Consider the following 23,024-nt stretch of genomic DNA (forward strand, 5'->3'; position numbering starts at 1 on the left):
TGCTATGATAATAACTAATGAAGTCCATAAATGTGAAAATTATGGATATGCAAAATAACTACATTTTGATAAAAGTATTATATACTTGTGTTTTTGAGAAATGTAAATTGTTATTCCAAAAAGCTGTTGATTCTCTATTCTTATAACTCACATGCGTGATCTTTAAGTTTCTCCAAAATAACAGAAATATTTAAAATAACTTTTGTACAAATTTATTCTTAACTTGAGGGTATAAACTTGAGTTTTCCCTCTAGATCTGGTTTCATAAATTTTTTTTTTCCCTCCCAGCTTATGTTTCATCCAGGGTCATTAAACTCAATTGATATCTGTACTTAGTTGATGAAGATTCACTAAATAATTATTGTGCTATCATTAACTGAAATGTATAGATATTTGAACTCTTGCAAAATTCTTAAACATCTAATAATTTTGGAGAATAATTTTCTGGAATAATTTTGAAGAATAACAAGTCATTTCTAAAATTTTATCCCAATTTCTATAGTCATGTTATAGTTAGGTAGTAATTATTTCACATTCATCATTTTAGTAAAAAATACTATAAAGTTTGCATCTGTGCTCTGCATATTTTAATAAACAATGTAGCAAATATTTAATTTAGTATGTAAATCATTATATCCCTTTCTCTATAGATTTATCTTGTACCTAAAAGTTTGGCTCGAAAACGAATCTGGAATAAAAAGTACCCCATTTGTATTGAGCTTGGTCGACAAGATGACTTTATGTCCAAGGCCCAGACTGATAAAGAGACTTCTGAAGAAAAACCGCCAGCTGAGAGAGACCTGGGAGGCGAGGACCCCAAAAAGCCACCCCATCCTCAGGAGGGAACAAGAGCTGGCCAGCGAGATCAGATATTGTATCTCTTTGGGAGAACTGGCCGAGAAAAAGAGGAGTGGTTTAGGAGATTTATTCTGGCATCTAAGCTGAAGTTGGAAACCAAGAAGCCACCTGGTGTCTCTGGAAGTAAACCAGGTAATGACGTGTGCTAAATGCTTATGTATGTTTAAAGGGCCTATAGGAGAATTGAAATTTCCAGGTAGGAAGGAAGGAAGCCCACTATGAATGGATGACTGTCTGCCTACCACCTACGGTGTGTTCTCATGAATCCTTTACCTTTTAGGCTAATCACCGCAGCCCTTTATACAGAATTGTTCAACCAATGATGGAACCATTTGCAGATGTATGTTTCTGGCCATTGCTGGTTCCTTAGGATTATATTTATTTTTACATATTGGGATTCCTCTGAGAGAAGAAGCAACAGCAGAACCCTATTTGTAATAAGGCAGCTAGTGTTGTCAAGCTCCTGGCCCCACATATGTCCTCCAACAAAATGCAGGATCACCGGAGAAATGCAGGACCCTCTGGCCTCCAGACTCACTGCATTTGCATCAATAACCATGACCTCTGCTGATTCCTATCCCTCTGTCCCATGTCCTCTGTTGGAACTTCCCTGAACTTGACCTGTTCCTGCTTATTACATATACTATTCCCTTTACCTGGAATGCCCTTCCCTTCCTGGGCTAGGAAAATACCAACTATTTCTTCAGGAGGCAGTCCAGAGGTCACTCACTACCTGTGGAAATCAGTACTGGGGTGAGTGCCTCTCGGCGGTCTTGAGCAGAGGTGGTCACCCCCTTCTTTCTGCCCTAAAAGTCCTTTAGTTGTGCTTCAGCTCCGATGCTTATTACAGAAAATTGTGATTTACTTGCCTAGGTGCCTGAGTTCAAAGGCAAGGATTATGTCCTATTCTTTTCGATGTGGAATTGGCCCAGAGAAGTGCTTGATAAAAACCTCACTGAATGGAAGATGGCACATTTGGAATTGCCATGGCTGTGGAGGAATAATTAGCTTTCTATCCTCTTGCCATTTGCCCCTGGTGGTGTGTCAGTCCATCATTTGACCCTAAGAGATCATCAGAAAAAAGAAAAAGGTACCTCCCAGTGTCCTTCATGGCTCCCATTACTCTGAATTGTCTTGGGAGGAATAAAAACGGTTATAAAAATTGTGTTATAAGAGTAGAAGTATAACCTTCTAAATATTTTTTAAATAGTCATTTGGTAGCATTTTAGCTGCTTTTCTCAACGTAACCCAGTGGAGTTTGTTCTACATTTCATTTACTTTGCAGTCCTCTTCATCTGTATTAACAGCCCTCACTTCTTTGCTCCAGGGGTTTTGCCCTCACACAGCAGACACAGCAGTCCCTCGGGACACCTGACCCACAGTCGCAGCAGCAGTAAAGGCAGCATGGAGGAGATTATGTCCCAGCCAAAGCAGAAGGAGCTGGTAGGCAGCGTGCGGCAGAAGATGCTTCTGGACTACAGTGTGTACATGGCCAGGTGTGTCCCCCAAGAGAACCGAAGTCCCCAGAGGAGCCCCGTGCAGAGTGCGGAGAGCAGCCCCACGGCTGGAAAAAAGGTAATGCTAGCTGCCAGGCCGTGGCTTTCTGATCTTCCACTTAAACTGCTTTCTTCATACATAAGTACCTCTGTGTGCCAGGCCCTGCTCTAGGCATTGAGGACACAGCGATGAATAAGAGAGAGGGGGTCCTGCCCTCAGGGAGCTTGTACTCTAGTCAGGGAGATAGCAACAAACATCAGGTGGTGATAGAAACAAATAAAGCCAAATAAGGGAGGATAGAAAGTGGCCAGAACTTCTATTTTAGATCAGTGGTTAAAGAGAGCCTCTTTAAGGAGGTGACATTTATTTGGGCAGAGACCTGACCAAAGTGAGGAAGTGAGCTATGGTGATAGATGTGGGAGGAGCATTTCAGGCGGGGAACCAGCAAGTGCAAAGGTTTGTTATTAGAGTATTCAGGGAACTGTGTTGAGGACAGTGTGGGTGACAGCAAGGGGCAGAGAGGCAGGGTCACATCAGATCAATTCCAGGGGGCATGGGAAGCCCCAGTAGGGTTTTGAGTAGGGGGTAACATAATTTAAGTTTTGAAAGATAAGTGGCTCTCCTTGGGAATTGGCTGTAGGAGGAATAGAGTGGGTGGGAGGCGATGATGGCAGTGGAGATTGGGGTTGAGATTAAGGTAGTAATATCCCTGGCCAGTTTGACTTAGTGGTTAGAGCACCGGCCCGTGGACCAGAGAGTCCCGGGTTCGGTTTCTGCTAAGGGCACGTACCTCGGTTGCAGTTTGTCCCCGGCCCTGGTTGGAGACGTGTGGGTGGCAGCCAGTTGATGTGTCTTTCTCACATTAATGTTTCTCTCTCTCTCTTCCTCCCCCTCTCCCTCCTGCTCTATCTGAAGATAAATGCAAAAAAGTGTCCTCATATGAGGGTTAAAAAAAAAAAAATTATATTAGAGGTAGTAACAACTGGTGGTTTGAAGGGGCTGCTTTTGTGGTATGTGTTGTAGGGGAGCTGACTAGATTTGCTGATGAATTAGATGTGAGGTGTGAGAGAACCAGTTTAGTTTTTTTTACATTAACAACTGGATGATCAGTAGGGAAGTTCACTTAATTGTTAGTAATAGAGGTCTAATTTCTCAGTAACCATTGCATTCTCAAATTCTCAGACTCTTCATCTATGTCCAGTGTTTTTGAAGATTTGCCACCAGTGTTGTTTCCAAAGTGTAACAATCTAGATATTGACTCAAGACCATCTGTGATCAGATAAATAATATAAGCTGCCAGACTTTGTTAGGTTCTTTATTAGAATTTCTCTGACCCCTTGAGCAATCTTGCAAACTAGATGATATTCTCTTCATTTGGGCTCACAGAAGGTAAGTAGCTTAATTTCACAGTTGCTGTGATGGAGTGAGGCTGCGATGCCTCGGCTGCCATTTTGGTAGGTCATTCTAAAACTGTGCTTGAGCCTGGCCAGTGTGGCTCAGCGGTTGAGCCTTGACCCCTGCCAAGATTCCCAGTCAGGGCACATGCCGGGGATGTGGGCCCAATCCCTGGTGAGGGGCGTGCAGGAGGCAGCCAGTCAATGTTCTCATCCATCTTTCTATCTCTCTCTCCCTCTGCTTTCCTCTCTCTCTAAAAATCAATAAAGAAAAAATAAATAAATAAAATAAAACTGTGCTTGACCCCGAGGCCTCTTGCCACCACTGTCATTAATATTCTGAGACACAGCTCCCACCTGTGAAGCAGGAGGCCTGTTTGTTCCATGTTCAGTTACTAAAATGACCTCTTACAGGGGCCATATTTCTGTTCTTAACAGGAAGCATTTGATACCTTCCTCTTTGTGCCTTTAGTCTTGATTCATTTCATTGAGCCTGTTCAGTGTGGAAGAGGCCCTGAATCCTCCTCATGTAACCTACTTTATCAGGGCAAATAAAGACCATATGCCTTTGCTGGCCCATGGCTTTTGCCCTAAGTTACCAGCCACAGTGGGAAATAGACCTCCCTCTAGGCTGGAATGGGTTAATATAAAACTGTTCTGGAAATGTCCAATTTATCACTAGTGAGTCCCCCTCCCCCAAATTCCCTTTCTCTCTGGATTCATCAAACTCAGGAAATAAGGAGCAGAATTACGTGCTGATGTAAGAAAATTGTCTAATAAAAATCTTGCATTTTAAAAGAACTCCTTAAATGAGAACAAACAGGTTTTAGAACATTGTTTCCTCAGTATGAGTTCCATGTGCTTTTTGTATCAAGTAATCACTGGGGTCTGTGGGAGCCCCCAAGGGCTAGGAGACCCTGATGGTCAACAGCCTGGTCTCTCAACCCAGTGTTGCTGGGATGGGGGCGGATTTCTAGTACAAATCTCCTTTCCAGTAAACATTTTTTTTTTCTTCTAAGTCTGATGAAAATCTAAAAACCATATTGTGCTCCTGGCCCCCTTAAACAGAGCAGGCAGGAATGACTTAAACTTTTCTCAATAAAGAGTACAACAAACGGAAATGCAGGCTTGTCATCATACAGGGCTGCTGAGGTCAGAAGGCCTTTCTCCCCCAGTCTGAGCCTTCCCAGGCTGCAGACTGCAGTTTTCTCTCTCGGTTGTCAGTAGGCTGGTGTGGGTCTGTGTTTTCCCAGCTGGCTTTTCCTTGAGCACTTATCCCCATCTCCCACCCCCACCCTATTAGTTTAGCGATTTTAATCTGCATGGGCTAGGAAACCAGAGAGTCAGAATTGTGTGAACAGAGATAAGCCTTTGAAAGAAAGGCATTTGAAGGAAGCGCATGAGTTTCAGTGCTGGACTTCTGCATTCATTTGGCCTGCCTGAAGCATGTGTGGGTCACATCCTGGCTCTCATGATTTGTTGGTTGAGACGATCCTGAATAAGGCATAGGTGTGTGTTTTAGTTATCTATAAATATATAACAAAGAGCCCCCAAAGTGCTGGTTTAAAACAATAATTATTTATTTTGCTCACAAATTTATAATTTGTCCAGGCTTGTCAGTGAAGGCTTCTCTCTGCTCCACACAGTGTCAGCTGGGCAGGCTGGACTGGGGGCAGGAGGATCTGCTTCCAAGATGGCTCACTCACATGGCGGGCAAGTAGATGCTGGTTGCTGGATGAGAGCTCAGCTAGGGCAGAGGGCTGGGGGCCTCAGTTCTTCTCCAGGTGGTCTGGGCTTCCTTCAGCATGGTGACTGGGTTCCAAGGCAAGTGTCCTCAGAGGAAGAGCCAAGTGGATACTATATTGACTTTTATGACCTAGTCTCAGAAGTAAAATAATGTCATTTCCATTGTGCTGTATTGGTCAAGGCAGCCACATAAGCCCTCCCAGTTTTAAGGACAGAGATTCCACCTCTTGCTGAGGGAATAGCAGATTCCTGGAAGAGCATGTGGGATGTGAAATATCATTGTACCATTTTTGGAAATAAGATCTGCTACAGTGTTCCTATACTACTTCTACTGCTTTTCATGCTTTCCTTTACTAGTTTTATTTCGTATTAATTATGCACTTTGAGCAAATAAGGACCGTTTCCCTCATCCTTGATTTCATTTCCTTATTTTGTAAATGTGAAACATTAACATGGTTTCAGAAATCAAAGCTGTACAGACATACCATGGAACCTCCGTTCTCTAACTTAATTTGTTCTGGAAGGCTATTTGAAAACCAAATCACTTTTTACCATTAGAAATATTGTAAGTTGAATTAATCCATTCCAGACCCCAAAATGATTCCGTTTTAACCTTTCTTATATACAGTACATATCTAATGTACTGTTGCCTCTATACATAAACACTTTAAAAACAAAAAGGACATGAAAGGTTAACAAAAAGGAAATGAAATGTACAGTAAAAAATGAAAATTTAATATTAAGCAACAACAAAAGCAAACAAACATGGAAATGTTCATAGCACAATTTCCGGACATTGTTAACAACGTAAGGCTTAGAGGTAAACTGACTCATACTTGCACATTCTCTCCTTTGTTGCCTGAGAGACACGTGATTGATTATACAGGTATCAGCATGGAAGGTTTATCCGGTGGAGAAATGAATTGTTCAAAATGGAAGATGTTCAAGAACTGAGGTTTGGCTGTACTCAGAAAAGTGTCATCTCCTCCCCCACCCTCTTCCCTCTGTTAATCTATGCTGTTCTCACTCACCTTTGTTGTGAGCCAATCTCTATAGTCTCTGGTTAATCCTTTCTGGGTTTATTTCCTTTTCTGTCTTACTCAAAGGGTAGCATACTATGGCTAATCTTTTGTACTTTGCTTTTTTTCCCCACTTAGCAGTACATTCTGGAAATCACTCCACATCAGTTCATAACTATCTCTCCCTCGCTTTATTTTAAACAGCTGCAGAGTACTAACTCCATTGCACAATGTTTCATAGTTTATTCTCTCTCTCTTATATGGACATCTAGGTTGTTTCCAATATTTTGCAATTACAAACCATGCTGTGATGAATAATTTTGTGCATGTGTATTCTTTTGTTGTTGGGGGTGTATCTCCAAGGTGACATCCTAGAAGCGGGATTGCCGTGTGCCTGTCTTCCAGTCTTCAAATCACATCAGGCACTTCCTTGCGCCTTTCCAATGAGAGGTTTTAAGAAATGTTTAGAGATAATATAGGCTGCCCTGGGTGAAGGGTCTTCGCTGTGCCTTCTCCTGGACCCAACAGCCCTTTATGAAACCCTTAAGTGGCACCAGATTTTGTGTGACCAAACCTTAGGATCAGAGGCACTAAGCTCTCTTTGTAACAGAAAACCTGGGCTGGACTCCTAGCCATTTGTAATAGGAAAGATTACACAACAAAATTAAGTAAGTCTACTACTTTACTTTGGAGGTTAGTTTTTAATAAAGTATATCCCAAGAGCTACTCAGTTATGATAGCCTTCTTCACCTTCAGACCATTAACCTCTCCAAACTGCTTTTTGGAAGCCATTTTTTAGAAAGTTGCCCTTTGGCCCTGGCCGGTTTGGCTCAGCGGTTAGAGCGTCGGCCTGCAGTCCGGAGAGACCCGGGTTCAGTTCCCGCTAAGGGCGCGTACCTCGGTTGCAGTTTGTCCCCGGCCCTGGTTGGGTTGTGTGGGTGGCAACCACTCGATGTGTCCCTTTCACGTCGATGTTTCTCTTTCTCTCTCTCCCTCCCACACTCTATCTGAACAAAAAATAGAAAAAATATCCTCGGGTGAGGAAAAAAAAAAAAAAGAAAGTTGCCCTTTGTAAATGTATGTATATAGTTGAAATGGTAAAATTGGTAGTCTTCTCAAATTCCTTCCTACAGCCAAACAGCAATATTAGGAAATGTATGCACATTTATTCTTTAAGCTCTTTAATGTTTATGACATTCATTGGATGTGAGTTCTTTCTAGCAGCCTGTTGAATCCAGATTTTGTTCATTAAGCTGCTTTGATGCATTCTGAATGTTTTGCTGCTCTTGGATGTTTCTTTGTTCCTAGTGAGTCTGTGGAGAAAAGTCTGGATTAGAAAAAGGAACCATTGAAAAGAAAAAACAACCTGCTTGCCAGTTATTTCAGAAAGTTATTTCCACATCATATGTCTTTGGCTTGGACACAAATTGTGAAATAGCCTTTGTTTCTTTCTTTCTTTCTTTCTTTTTTTTTTTGGCTAAACCTGTTTCCTGTGAATAACTAGAGTTGTAAAGAAAGGTTAATAAAGGGTAGACTCTCCCACTTGAGAAGGGAAAGAGGAACCTGTTCCTTATGTAGACTACAAATCTAAGGAAGACATGCAGTGCTCTATGTAGGCAGCAGCGAGGCTCGGCCTGAATTCCCCAGGGGAGGAGATAATCTGATGTGACTCAAAGACAATAACTTCAGAGAAGCTGGACCAGATCCCCTTGGGGGTGGGGTGCAGGTGTTCAGACAGAGAAGTGATTCCATGAAACATGTACAGTCTGTGGCATGTCTGAGTGCTTGCTGGTCACAGGCTTCCGCTCCTCCACCCAGGGCCCGCTGGTAGAAGTGTCTGGGCAATATCCGAAGGCATGACCGCGCTAGAAAAGCACAGAGAGAATACTCTCCAGCCATTAAAATAAGTGAGGGAGAGCCATGTCTTCTCAAAAGAAATGATCAACGTGTATTGTTTTTTAGATTTTCACTGGAAAGGGACCAGTATTGAGATGAGTCTGCCTTGCCATGGTCTGGAATGTGTGGTTTCTTGACTTTGTGTAGGAAATATTTCACAACACAAAGCCTGATGATTTTGAGAGTACATTTTTTTTTTTTTTATCCTCACCCGAGGACATTTTTCCATTTTTTGTTCAGATAGAGCGGGAGGGAGAGAGAGGAAGAGAGAGAGAGAGAAACATCGACGTGAAGGGACACATCGAGTGGCTGCCACCCGCACGACCAACCAGGGCCGGGGACAAACTGCAACCAAGGTACATGCCCTTAGCGGGAACCGAACCCGGGTCTCTCAGGACCGCAGGCCGACATTGAGAGTACATTTTTAAAGCTAGGGACAGTGAAACAAAGGAAAGACCTAAGATAGAAGAGGCCAAATCACAGCAACAGGAGTGAGCCTAGACTGGGCTGCATGGACTCAGGAAAGGGAACTACAGAGGCAAAAGGAGACCTTGGAGACAGGTTCGAGGGGTTAGCTAAGGATGAACTGCCGCTGCCCACTGCTCCCTGGTTGCAAGTCTTGTGGGGACCCTTAGAGCTTAGGAGAAAGAAAGCTCTTTCCACATTGAGGAGAAAGAAGGGGGAGTATAGTTCTGCTCGAGAGAGTTAGCACTGGGTCTTTCGTCTTAAGCATTTTTATCTGTTTTCTGAAGGTGGGAGTTTTTGGGAGGTCTCAGGGGAGGGTCTGAATAGAATATTCAACAGCTTTCCAGGTGTGTTTCTTTAATATTCTGATGAATCAAAATGAGCTAATAGTGGAGTTTGGGATCACTTTCTGGTCACCGTCACTGCTTTACTCTTATCTTGGATTTTCCTGGCCCTAATCCAATTAAGAATTTTTTCTTTATTGATTTTTGAGAGAGGAAGGGAGAGGGAGAGACAGAAGGAAACGTCGATGAAAGAGAACATAATTTTTTTTAAATGAAACTCACCAACATTTATAAGGGAGACCTTTCAAAACACCCAAATTTGAAGGACTCCTGGAACACAGATTATCTCTGTTTACATGCAGTAACATTAGACTGAAAATGCATGTGAAGCCCCAGGTCCCCAAAGAGAAAGATGGCACAAGCTGGGAGTCTACTAGGCCCTGTACAAGCTCAGTGACCAGTTCACCTGGTCAGAGCCTCAGAACTCCAGGCTTCAGAAAAGTCACACTTAGGTACATGCTGTGGACCTTTGAGGTGCTCACAAGGCATCACATCCTCAAGTGTCAAATCCATGAGTACCAAGCCCCCTGTGCACTGTGCCTTGGCCTAGGCACACAGCTGCCCACAAGAGATCACACTGGCATGTGTATGGAGCATGGAGACGACGAGGGTGTCTGGTGTGTGCTATGACTGCAGGCAACCCCTGGGGGCAGGACAAATACATTTATATAAACTATAGAAGTGAAAGGGTGAACAAGTCACAGATTTCTGCATTTCTGGTTCTTTTGGTCTTTGCTTTCCAAGGCTAATTGCTTCTATAAAGTTATAGTCTCATTAGAGACCTCAGCACAGGGAAATGTCTGTCATACCAGGAGCCAGTCACACTGCCTTCTCCCTCCCACAGGACCGAGCAAGTGGAGATCCAGGAGAAGGAGGCTGTGAGTCAGGCTCCACTAATCAACAAGGGGCCTCAGGCAAGGCAATGCAAGGTTCTGAGTCTGTTTTCTCATCTCCAAAATAGACATAAAAGTTCTGTCTTTCCGGCGTATTGTGAGGCATAGAAGAGAGAACCTGAGAAGGAGTCTTATTGTAGGGCCTGGCATGGGCTCAGTGGACAGCAACAGTGACAACGGTGATGACCACCAAGCATTACCTGCACTAACCTCCTAACCTCAGCACGCACTTGTGGATGTCACTGCTGCTTCTTCCTTTTTCTTCACCCTCACCAGGCCAGAGTCCATGGTATCACCATTCTTAGAAATTGCAGACTAACCTAGGTTTGCTCTTCTCCTGCCTCGCACACTGACCATGACAGATGTTTTAGATGGATTATGTCATGTGGAGGAGAGGCCCAGGTGAGAAGAGCTACGGGACTTTCACTGAAGTCCTGAGAGTGGCGCTCTCTAATCCAAGGCTGGGGTTCTCAACCTCACTTGTTCATTATATCAGTGAGAAAGATTCTAAAAATCTTGATACCCGCTTAAATTAGTGTGTCTGGGTGTAGGATAGAGGCATCAGTATTTTGAAGCACTCCCTTGCCCCTCGCCTAAGAGAATCACGAGCCACAGAATCAGGCTGGATGGAAGAGTCCTGGGCATTGGGAAACTGTAGGGCTGCCTGGGGAGGAAGAAAGGTGGGCAGACATTTGCTCAATACCAACCTAAATTGGGGGGCAGGGCAATTTGGCTGAGCTAATTGTATGAAATATTAGCTGATTCACAGGAAGACTGGTAGTAGGTTAAGAAGAGTTTTTATCTGTGATGGTGGCTTTTCTTTTCATTGACATAATGTGGAACTTGTAATTTATAGGGAAGAAATATGACTCACATGGTCGCCCATCTCTATGGGGAAGGACCTTCAGTGACTTTATAAAAATAAGCACCTGTCTTGTTCTCCAGTTGCTTTCTAGCTAATTTTGGTCTCTTTTCTTTTGCCAGTTGCCAGAGGCTCCACCCTCTGAGGAGGAAGAACAGGAAGCCTGGGTGAATGCCTTGCTTGGAAGGATGTTTTGGGACTTCTTAGGAGAGAAGTACTGGTCTGATCTGGTGTCTAAGAAAATCCAAATGAAACTCAGCAAAATAAAGGTATTCCAAGTCTTCACGTTTCTTAATTTCTGGAAATTTTGTACTATTGTATTTTCAGTGAAAAATAACTCAGTTTAAGGCATATAACATATGAGAGTGGTAAGTTCTCATTAAACAATACCTGGGCTGTGACCTTGACTGTATGATTAATTGCATTATATCATTAGTAATGGGAATTTAGTGACTGTTCCTATTATTTTCTGTGTTGCCCTCATTGTTATCCATTCTAGGTGATAATCCAGAATTTGGTTTGGGAAGTGTGAGCTTTTGTAGCTCACATTTGTCGTATAGACTTCTGTTATCTTAAGTTAGTATTTCCGGATCCCACCCAACCCCCCAGTCTGAGCTGCACAGTCTATGCTAAGGAACATGCCTCATTACTTAAGACCTTTTTCCCCAAGTCGTACTCCCTCTCCAAGCTGGGGAAGTTAACACTGTACTCTAAATGTGTCTGGGTTTGACCTTTATTTCTGGCCAGATGGTATTTTATTTCGGGCTCTCTCTTTGCTGAAGAAACAGTCCTAGTGCTGATTTAGACCCACTTGGAAGTGAGTTTAAACTGCATTAAGTATTCCTCATGGTTGCCACTGAATGACACATCTCGGACCACCTTTTGGCAACCAGGAGACCTTGTTTAGGTTACTTAGAAGTAAGTTTTTGACCCAGCGAAGACCCAGCCAAGGAAGAGTTACTGCGGCCCCCAGGTCTTCACTGAGAGGTGGCACAGTAAGCAGCTTAAGTCAGTGGATCTTTGGGGTCATAGATACCTTTGAGAAGCAGAAACTGATGGATCCTTTCCCTGGTAAAAAGTACAGTGACACAGAGTCGTGCCCACGACTTCAGAGAGTTCAAGGAGTCCATGTTATGAGACTGTGAGCTAAGCCAAATTGCGGTAGAAGGGAAACGGCATGAAAGAGCTTTGATTGGGTTTTGTGTAATGAACAAGCTCTGTCTTCCTTCCTCAGCCCCTGATGAAGAGGAGAGGGTGCCTTCTAAGTGGAAAAGTGGATTTGGGAGCAGAATTCAGGGCAGGGATTTGGGAGGCCTCTGTTGACAAGGGTCAGTTATGTTTATTCAGATGGGTTGAGGGTTGAACCCACCCTGCTCACCAGGTCTGTAGGGGGAGCAGGAAGCAGCAGTGACCCTCCCATGTTTAGAGATGAGAGGCCTACAGTCAACCTGGAGCTCACTCAGCCTTATTGATTTTGGGATGTGGGCTTGAGTTCCTTGGTCAAGGCACAGGGCCAGGGCCAGTACTTCTCTTTCCCCAGAGACTTCCATGGGCCCTTCCCTGAGCAGGTAGGCTGTGGGTCCTGGCATTGTGTGGCAGAAAGCAGGACATGCCTGGACTCCAGATGGGACACTGCTCTCCTTGTGACACACATTCCAAATAAACGGAGAGGCCAGTGTCCCACCTTCTCTCTAGAGTTAGAAGCCCATAGAGCCTCTGCCCCTTTGGTAGAAAACGGGCATTCCTTCTTCCCAGAGGAAGTTGAGGAAAAGTCTTTTATTTTCATTTTCTCCCTTTGCTTGTCATGTGGGCTTTTGCAGTTCACAAATTGACACTCCCTTTCATTTTTTGAGGTCAGAAGTGCTGCAAGGTTGGGATGGAGGAAGGGGGCCTGGAGCCAGCTGCACCAGCCATTCCGGGTGGGGGTGGGGAGCAGTACGCTCTGCATGGCTGGCCTTAGCACCTCACCTCAGCTGCTACCCATGAAGTGCCCCGCAGACCAGAGGGGACCCTGGCAGTGGAATAAACAGAAAGGCAGCAGAATATTCTGAACCTGCCACGACCCCTGCCAAAGAACTCTTATTATTATTACTACCAATATTCAGATATCTCTGGAAGAACTAGTTCATAATATAGTGAGTGTTGGTTAATGGCCAGTCAAGAGTCAGAATGAGCTGTCCCTGTCACAAAGCTCTCCCTGCCTCCTGGTAGCCCTTGAAGGCCTGGCATTCGGAGAACTCTTTGCTGGCTTGTCCTACACTCCCAGATTGTCAGCCTCGCACGTGATAATTACTCATTTTGAAATAGCAGCCCTCTGTGTAATATGGTGAATGGTGGGTTTAAAACAGGCTGAGCTTCTGCTCCAACAGCAACTATACCCTTGGCCTTGGCGGCTGCTCTAACACCACTGTGGGGCCCTCAATAGTTAGGGGCTTCTGTGCCTGTGTCAGCAAAAGCTGCTGTTACTGCGTATAACTGCTAATATGCCACCCATCGACCTGAGAATGTCCCATACTCCTGACTGTCCAGTACCCCTTGGGTTTACTCAGGAGGATAAAGAACATGCAGTGAGTTTCTCTCACACTGTGGACTCTTGGGTGGGCAGAAAGGTTCTGGTTGAACAGAGCAAGAGGAGTGGACTTTCCTTGTCTTCCCTGCAGGGTAGGAATGAGTCTGTTCCAGGGCCTGGGCCTGAGAGTTTTGATTCAAATCAGAGATTTGAATGAGGAGGGGGTGGGAGGTGAGTGAGAGATGTTTTAGAATCTTAGAGTTGGGTACTTAGGTGAGTAAGTAGGTAACCAGACCTCCCTCCGCATTCTGCTTATTGGTAATGAGAGCCCACCACACACCCTGCTGCGTCATTCTCAGTGCCTGGTTCTTCTAGTCCCCTCCTTCATCTTAGGTCCTTGCAGGACTGCAGAGTATAGAATGGGATGGGTGGGAGGTTGGACAGGCCATGTGGAAGGACAGCATGTTCTTGTCTCTGTATTTGCTCCCCCGGCTCAGTGTTGGACTCCTGTTCCCATAGAAACTCAGCATGCTCCTGACACACTGGGTATTAGAATGACAATAATAGACCAAAAGGATGGGGGCGGGGGCAAAGGTCCAAGATTTGGCTACATTCTTGGCCAAGTAGCATACTGTAGGCTGATTGGGAGGCCAACAACCACATCACATTGATTCTTTGGAAAAAGCTTTTCCAAGTACAGCAACAACCAATTCAGAAATGTACATTTGAATACTGTCTCTGGTCATTTTTTGTCCACCACAGACTTTATAACCTCTTTACATTAACCCCTCCCCCACTACAGAAACTCAGAGATGAAGTTCTCTGACCGATGAATCCTAAAAGTGTGTAATTTTCTCTGCAGGGAGACAGCTAACAAAGTCCAGTCAAAATAGGCATCACATTCATGCCAGGCGAGATGCTACCTTGTTTTATGGGAAATGTTTACCATGACTTTAATTTATTTAATTTTTTTTTTCTTTATTGATTTTAGAGAGAGGAAGGGAGAAGGAGAGAGAGATAGAAACACCAATTAACCCCTCTCCTGCATGCCCCCCACTGGGGATTTGGCCCAAAACCTGGGCATGTGCCCTGACTGGTAATTGAACCGATGACCTCTTGGTGCACGGGTCGACGCTCAACCACTGAGCCACACCAGCCGGACAACTTTAATTAAAAAAAAAAACACAAAAAACTATTCTAAATTTTACAAAATTATTCTAATGTTCAAATGGAGAAATACTCATGAGAATTAGAAAATTCTGGGGGAAAAGAAGAGGGACTTGCCAGGTTTAAAATGTATTATAAAGCTACAGTAATAACAGCAGTTTGAGACTGGCAGACAACAGGGTGCTCATTACAGTCCCCAGTGTATTGGGAATCTCATATTTAAAGGTGGCATTAGTAGTGAAAGTATTGGTGGTTCAGGGTAAGATACCTGACTATTAGAAAAAAATTAAAATGGATTCCTAATTTACATCTTACACTAAAATTAGGAACGGACTAAAGATTAAAAGAAAATACATACACATACATAAATCAAGGTGGAGGAAACATAAATGAATTAATTTTGTAGTCTTGAGGTAAAGGAAGAATTTCTACGCATGATATTAATGCTTTTATGATATTTTCTCCAGAGTAAATCCCTACTGATAGCTGTATTAGTCGGGGTCCCACTCAAATGGAGGAACCCAAGGGGAGAGTTTAATAAAGGGGAGATTTATAAAAGTGTGAGTCTACGTAGAGAAACCAAAAGGGATGGTGCAGCACTCCAGGGCTGGCAGCAGTGGGGAGCACCTATGTGGGGGGCTGCCTGTCTGTGAGGATCTGTGGCCTTTAATAGAGGAAGGGACAAATGCCAGACAGTACTCTTCTCTGAACCTTACCTCCCTACAGGTACATCCCTTGGCCAAGTCCAACGGAAGCCAGAGGGCAGGAGAGCTTATCAGTGTGATTTTTGCAGGCCAGCTCCAGGGTAGAGGGAGGAACTTTAATCCACAGGGCAAATGGAAAATGTCTGCACAGGGTCAAGGGACGTGATTTTTTTCCCAAGGATTTTTAATAAACGTTGTGAGTTTGCCTATAAGAAATGTTTCTTAACTCCCCACTGATAGTCTAAGAGCGGTCCATTTTCCCACACTTGAGCCAACACGGGGTATTATTAACCTGACCAATACGGCCCGCTCCTTCTCCACAGTCAGGTCTCTGGCCCACGCTGCTCTTCAGAGATGCCTTTAGTGGCCTCCTTAGACAAGATAGCCAACCCCACCCATGCCCCAGATTCCCTCTCTCCCATTTTATTTTCTCTGTAGCACTAACCACTCTCTGAAGTTATTTGCCTATTTATCTGTTTTTGCCTCTCCAAGATAAACCCCATGAGAGCAGGGACCTTCCTGACTCATTCACAGCTCTGTCCGTAGTACACTGCCTAGTACTTACTGTATGTGGTATGTGCTCAATAAATTTGGATTAAATAAATGTTTTCCCCAAACCTTGACCACCATTCCTTCTGAGGGTATGTTGAATTCTAACATTTACCAGGATACTAATGTTTCATTCATTGTTTACTTCTTTTCTCCAGCTACCCTACTTTATGAATGAACTAACTCTGACGGAACTTGACATGGGGGTGGCTGTGCCAAAAATCCTTCAGGCCTTCAAGCCTTATGTTGATCACCAAGGTAACTCTTAATTGACTTTAGAGAAGAATGACACTTATATGAGTGTGAAATGTCTTCATCACTGAAAACTGAATACCAAGGCTTTGTGTTTAGAGGGAGTTGGGGACTTTTTAAATCATTTATTTCATGTTGGTTATCTTTGTTCTTAGCAGTCATGGCCTCAAACTGATAAGGAATAGATCGGGACTCCTCCTATTCCTTCTATTCTCTTGGATCCTTAAAAGTCCTCCTTCAGCCCAAAGTTGCCCATGTGCCAGTTGTGGCCTGTGCTTCTGTGTGTCTTAGAAAACAGTCCCTGCCCTGGATGGCTGCAGCCCTTGATGGGGTGAGAGGCAATGGCCTGGGTTTCAGCCTCACTCCCCTCCCGGGCCTCACACGTGCATCTGCCCAGCCTTGAACTCTTTCCAGAAGCTGCCACTGTTCTATGTATCCACACCTTTACATCGTCCCCTCTTCTAGCTCGCAGATTTCTTCGATCTTCATGTTTCACATCTTTATGTTCCTTACCACTCCTAGGAGGCGCTTAGTAGGTGTTTGAAAGAGGAAGATGTTGTCAGGCACTATTGTGAGAGTAAGGCTCTGCTGGAGGGAGGTGCCCAGATCTCCTTTTCAAGACATGCCACTGACGTTATTTACACCTACGCTGTGGGTTGGGGAACAAAGAGTTGATTAGAATGCATAGGGAGTTTAAATAAATGTAAAGATTTATGTGTGTTTTGTGGCACGTAGTCAGTCTTAGAAGGACTTGATGGAAAATTTAGTACACGAGAGTTTGGTGAAAAGGAGAGTGAGCCAGGTAGGCGAGAACAGTCCGTGAGCAGGCAGGGGAAAAAAATCTCCCCATCATAGAAGCAGCTGACTCTTTTCTGTAATATCCCTTTTCAAGTGAACCTCTTTCCACCTAAACTGGATTTACATTATTCCTCAAAAGGCTCAGGAACAAGGTAGGGAAGAAAATAATTATAACTTTTTGAGAGAGTGATATTTCTTTTGAAGTAAATATTTTGGAAAATTTAGAGATTCTAGCATCTACTTGTGTCTCTGTATAGCTATATCGGGTGGCTCTTGAACCATTTTAGTGAAATCATTTTCTGTGTTATATACATTTGATATAAATCCAAAGGGATTTTTTTCCCTAGTGCTACAATTAGCAAACCTCTCTCTTTAGCAATGTTTCAGCCGACAGTGAGCCCATATTTTTATGTTTTGAGCATCTCATTGATTTCAGAGAAAGGTAGACCAGAGTATTCACAAATGTAGAAGTCCACCTAATACTGCACGTTGAGATCACCAATAACCGATAATTATGTCTACACTGTAATAAATCTGAGTGCTTCTTGGTTTGGTTAATTTCTGGTTCACGAGGAGTAAAACTAGAAAAGATTCTTTGCAAATGATTTAGCTAGAGTTCTCTTAACCACATGTAGAATTTTAAAAGATACATCATCTATGTGTTAAGTGTGTAGCTAGGATCTCCGCTCCATTGTCAGCATACAAGCGCTGTCTGCCTTCGTCTGCCTCTAGCAGGCTCTGGGTTGCCCTTTGCTCTTTGTCTCTTCAGGAATTGACTTGTATGTAACAAGCTGGTAAATGATTAGCTAACATAACCCTTCTGAGAGTCAGGCTTAAAGAAAGTGAATAGCCCGGCCTGTGTGGTTGAGCATTGACCCGTGCACCAAGAAGTTGCTGATTTGATACCTGGTCAGGGCACATGCAGGTTGTGGGCCCAATCCCCAGTGAGGGGCATGCAGGAAGTGGCCAATTGATGTTCTCTCTCATCCATGTTTCTATCTTTCTCTAAAATCAATAAAGAAAAAAAAATTTTTTTAAGAAGGTAAATAATACGTGTACATGCTCTGTTTTCTATTGCATTAGCAGTTTCTTATCTCAGGACTGAATTCACCCTTTGTTGAATTAACAGAAATTTCCAACAAGAAGGGAACAGTGCCACAGCTGTGCTTTGCTGCGTCTAAGAAGTATCCCTGTGGCTTTGGACTCTGCAGCCTCCCAGGGCAGCTTTGTCAGGCTCTGAGTGACATTCACCAACTGTCAAAGTCTGCAGTCTCTTTCCTGTACCTCTGAAAAGAGACATTTCACTAGATCAGCTATTTTCAACTTTTGTCATCTCATGGCTCCCATAAACTAATTACTAAAATTCTACAGCACATCAAAAAATATATTTTTTGCTGACAAAAAAAGTATAATTTTGATTCATTCACACTGGATATCTATTGTTATATTTGGCCATGTCATTGTTTTATTTGACAATCTAAAGGAAAAGAAGTCAGTGCATGTTTTAAAAGTTCTTGTGGCACACCTGTTGAAAATCACTGCACTAGAGAGAGCAAAGCTTTGTCAGTTTTTAATCCATTTTAGGCTTATTTAACTCCTTTCAGGGCAAGTTTAAGAGATCTTCCTGCTTATGTAACAAGGGAGGAAAGGAATGATAAAGACATAAAGCCTGTGGGTTTGAAAAGTTTGATCAAATTAGGTTTCTCCAAGTCTACAAAGGACACAAGTGATGGTAAAACAAATGATCACAAAGGAAATACATATTTTGGATTTCATTGCTCTAAGGGAAACTCTCCTTTTAGGGAAATTAAAGTCAGGAGTGACTTGTTCAAACTGACCCTGAAAGCAGAGCTCACCTTCCAGGTAAAGGCACCCAGGTGAAGAGGCTTTAGCAGCTCTCGGGAGAGGCACCTCCCATGGGATCCCCCCACACACACTGTAAAAAAAAATGTTTTCTAACTTGTGCTTGTTTGTTGGAGGCACATGGCTCAGAGGGGATTTGGTCCAGAGCTGGCTGGATCACCCCATTCTCCAGATGCTCTTTTTGAGGCAACCTGGAGTGCTGGTTCTGAGTGCCAGCTGTGGGGCCAGAATTTTGGGTTCACAGATGACCCATCCTACAGCTTAAAGCTGGCAGATCCTACCAGAATAAATGGAAAGGAAAATGCCGTTTTCAGCTTTCTTGGCCCTTGCAAAGGAGCAAAGTCTGTAGTTCCTCTGAAAATGACACATTGGCCATGTTGGCCTGTTCGAGTTCTAGGACCCAGCCAATTTTTAGTGTAGAGAATAAGGTTAAACCACCACCTTCCCCAGGGCATCTTCACTTCCCACCAATGGCAGGTGGCTGGAAGTCGGCTTTGCACCTCCTGCCTCATCTCTGACTCCTCCCCACTCCACATACATCTCTAACCCTGGAATGTGTGTGTGTCTCCTCTCTGTCTTCAGGCCACACAGTGGGGTCCAGAATCCTGTCTCTGTAACCCCCTCCCCAAAAACTGGCCTCCCCTTCCCACCCCATTATCCCCACCCAAGCTGCGGTGCCCAGGGCCAGGCCTCTGGGATCCACAGGCCACACCTCTCAGCCAAGCTCTTTCCCGTTGTTTTATTAACTCTGTTAGGGTAGATAATGTTTGCTCCTTCATTTATTCAGCAAATACTCATTATAGGGAAAACTGGAGTGTTTGGAAAAGGTAAAAAGAAAAACATTACCCATTATCCCATCATTCAGAGATAGCCAGGGTTACCTTTTTGGTACATTTTTGGTATATTCTCTCCTAATAGTCTTTCTCTTGTGGTTAAAAGTTGATTTAGAACCAAACACTTAAAGAATTGGGCAGATGGACTGCATAGACTTGAGTGGGCAGCCAGAGATAACCTAGCTGGACTCTGCTATGTTGTAGATGTAAGGTGTGTAAGCCAGAGCCCAGAATGGGTATGACTTGTGAAAAGTCACCCAGTAGCTCGCCTTCCATCCCATTCCACAGCTTCTAGGCCAGAGGCTCTCCATGAACAATGGCTCTGCAGCCTGACCACCCGTGTTTGGGCCCCGCTGCTTCAGTGGTGAGACCTCGGGAAGTTACTAACCAACCACGTGGCCTCAGTTTCCTCATCTGTAAAATGCTGTTGTCCAGTTGTGGTGGAGATAAATGTCACATGCAGAGTGCTCAGAGAGGACATGTGGCACATAGTAAGCCATCAGTGTTTGCTACTATTGCTGTCACAAAGCTTTGTTGTTAGTAAAAGCTTCCTGATGGGACTCAGTGGGGAACCTCTTCTGTCAGCCAGGTTTTCATCTTCCGTGCGTAGGACCAGTGTCAGAATGAGCCAAGGATGTGGGCTGTGCTCCTCAGGTTCAGATGAATTCATTTAGTCTTCAGGATGTTTGCTGCATGTATTTAAGTCTGCAAATAGTCGTTGAGCATTTGCCATGGCAGTACTGTACCGGTTTTGCCCCATTTCAGGATACCCAGATAACAACCCATGTTTCGACTGAAGGTGTCACATTCTGTAGAAAGATTACCATGACCAATAGGAATAGGAACTTTGTCTTCCTTCAGAGATGCCCTTACTCATGACTGGTGGTGTCCACCATCTACCACTCATCTTCCAGACCTTAACCTATACTGCCTGGTGCCTTACCCAGGTCTGGGATTGACGTTATTTTGCCAACTGTTTCAGAAACTGGAACCAGAGTTAGGCTGTGAACCTGCCCATTCCTCTTGCTACACCCTTGTCAGCAGTAGACGTTAGGACAGCAGCTGTCCAGGGCTGAGCACAGTGACAGGGCCAGACTGAGGCCTGGCGCTGACAGGACTGGCATGCGAACTCCCTGACTAGGTCCTATTGCAGAAAGAAAAAAGACTTTGTGGAAAGAGAGAAAAAGACCCCTTTATGGATGTTGGTAGGAAAGGGAGAGAAGAGATTGATTTGTGATTGTGTCTGCCTTGGAAGGCGGAGCTGTTTCAGAGAACAGTTACAGGTAGACAAAGCTAAAAATGACGTCTATCCTAAAGACACAGCCAAGGACAAGGAATGCTAGTTTTCTGTGGTGTCTGAGAACATGGCAGCAGTCTGTTTGCCAGGAACAAAATGGTCACTGGTGAGATCTTCTAAGAGCCGAATAACTCACACACCTGCTCTTGGTAATATATTATCAGTGCTCCATTTTAAGAAGTTTTCTTCCTTGGATGCCAAATGTTGACTTTCAGAGTGAAAAGCAACCACTGATAGTTAGGGGTAGAGGAAATGGAGGAGAGATAACATGAGGGCCAAGCTCAGGTGAGCAAGGCTTGGCTTCAGGTTCTCGCAACTCCTGAGCCGCAGGTGCCCTGTTAACCCTATCCCAACGAGCCTGAGACTTGTAGTTATTTTAATAGTAATGAAACAGTGAACAGCTGAGTGAAACTGCTAGATGGATATGGCTGTGGTAGCACTATTCCAGAGGCTATGGAGTCTGTTAAATAGAATACTGGGGAGAAGGCCGAAGAACTCAGTTCTAGTTGTCTCTGGGGATACCCACCAAGGCTATTTATTACCTTTGGTGGCATCGGTCTGGTCTGTACCAGTTGGCCCAGGCATCTTTATTCTTCTTCAAGCGTAAACTTCCTGAAAGCAGGGATTCATCTCAGTGTCTTTAGTTCTGATATCTTGCATTAAGAACTCAGTAAACACTTTTGGATAGAGTGAGCTCTAGCTTTTGCCACAGTCTCCCTGAGTCGTGGTGGTGGCGGTGGTAACTGATCCTTTCCTCATGAATCTGAAGAGTGGAAAAACAGTCACCTGAGCTGCTCACAGGTCCTTGCATGAAGGCTCACAGAAGAAGCTTGCCATTGTCATTGTCAGTTGTGTTTCCCATGTTGCAGAATAAAGTGCTGGTTTTATAGGGACTTGTTGGTAACCAGGCACCCACCACCCCTTACCACAGCACAGCTCCTCAACATGAGGACCCCTTGTGTGTGGGAGACTCGTTATGGACTGAACATTTGTGTCCCCCCTAACCCCAAATTCATATGTTGAAGCCCTAACCTGCTATGTGATGGTATGTGGAGGTAGGGCCTTTGGGGGTAATTCACTGTAGATGAGGGAGGGGTGCTCACCATGAGAATAGTGCCCTTCATAAGAAGAAACCAGCGCTAGCTTGCTGCGTCTGCCATGTGAGGACAGTGAGAAGGTGGCCATCCACAAGCCATGGAGAGAGCCCTCACCAGGGAGTGAATTGGCCAGCACCTTGATCTTGGACTTGCAGCCTCCAGAACTGTGAGAAATGAGTCTGTTGTGTAAGTCACTCAGTTAATGGTATTTTGTTACCACAGCCCAAGCTAAGACAGGACTCCATGTTCACATTCTTTTTTTTTTTTCTTTATCCTCACCCGAGGATATTTTTACATCTGTCCTCAGACAGAGCGGGCGGGAGACAGGGAGAAAGAGAGAGAGAGAGAAACATCGATGTGAGAGAGACACATCGACTGGTTGCCACCTGTACAACCCCAACTGGGGCCGGGGACGAACTGCAACCAAGGTACGTGCCCTTAGCGGGAACCGAACCCGGGACTCCCCAGTCCGCAGGCCAACACTCTAACCACTGAGCCAAACCAGCTAGGGCCGTGTTCATGTTCTTTCCGAGAACCTCTCAGGACTGATTGCCTTACTATTTAAAGGCTTAAAAACGTTCCTTCTCAACTTCTGGTTTTTGTCTTTGAGCACTACCAAGAGCAGATGGTTACAGAAACCAGCATTTAAAATGAAATGCCTCACAATAAAGTCTTAACATTTGTCAAGAGCACAAAAGAAACAACTCTAACTATATTCATCTAGATGAGTAGCATTCAGCTTGGTTAGAGCTAAGACACCACTCATGGAATAGTGTATGTTCCCCTCTTCATTGTTGCTGCGTTTGTCCTCAATGGGAAGGCAACCTTTCTAGAAGCTGTTGCTTTCACCTTTCAGTTGTGGAAGGTACAGCTTCCTGACTCACCCATTATGTAACCAGTTGGCCTAGGCTCTGGGCTGTTGTGCTTCAAGGTTTTCAGGGTGCTTTCTGCCTGCTGAATCTTGTCAAAGAAGCAAGTTTT

General features: G+C 44.2%; 1 protein-coding gene across 4 annotated transcripts in view; it reads left to right on the forward strand.

The window, feature by feature from the left end:
- Positions 1-23,024, forward strand: part of TEX2 (testis expressed 2) — a 97,511-nt gene that overhangs the window by 58,123 nt on the left and 16,364 nt on the right. For all 4 annotated transcript variants that reach the window (XM_036267953.1, XM_036267956.1, XM_036267957.1 and 1 more), the window contains exons 4-7: positions 651-990; positions 2,186-2,433; positions 11,097-11,243; positions 16,062-16,161. In XM_036267953.1, coding sequence (XP_036123846.1) covers positions 651-990; positions 2,186-2,433; positions 11,097-11,243; positions 16,062-16,161 — 835 coding nt within the window. The remainder of the gene's footprint in view (positions 1-650; positions 991-2,185; positions 2,434-11,096; positions 11,244-16,061; positions 16,162-23,024) is intronic.

The sequence above is a fragment of the Molossus molossus genome, unplaced genomic scaffold, assembly GCF_014108415.1.
Source record: "Molossus molossus isolate mMolMol1 unplaced genomic scaffold, mMolMol1.p scaffold_m16_p_19, whole genome shotgun sequence".
In the NCBI taxonomy this organism is placed as follows: Eukaryota; Metazoa; Chordata; class Mammalia; order Chiroptera; family Molossidae; genus Molossus; species Molossus molossus.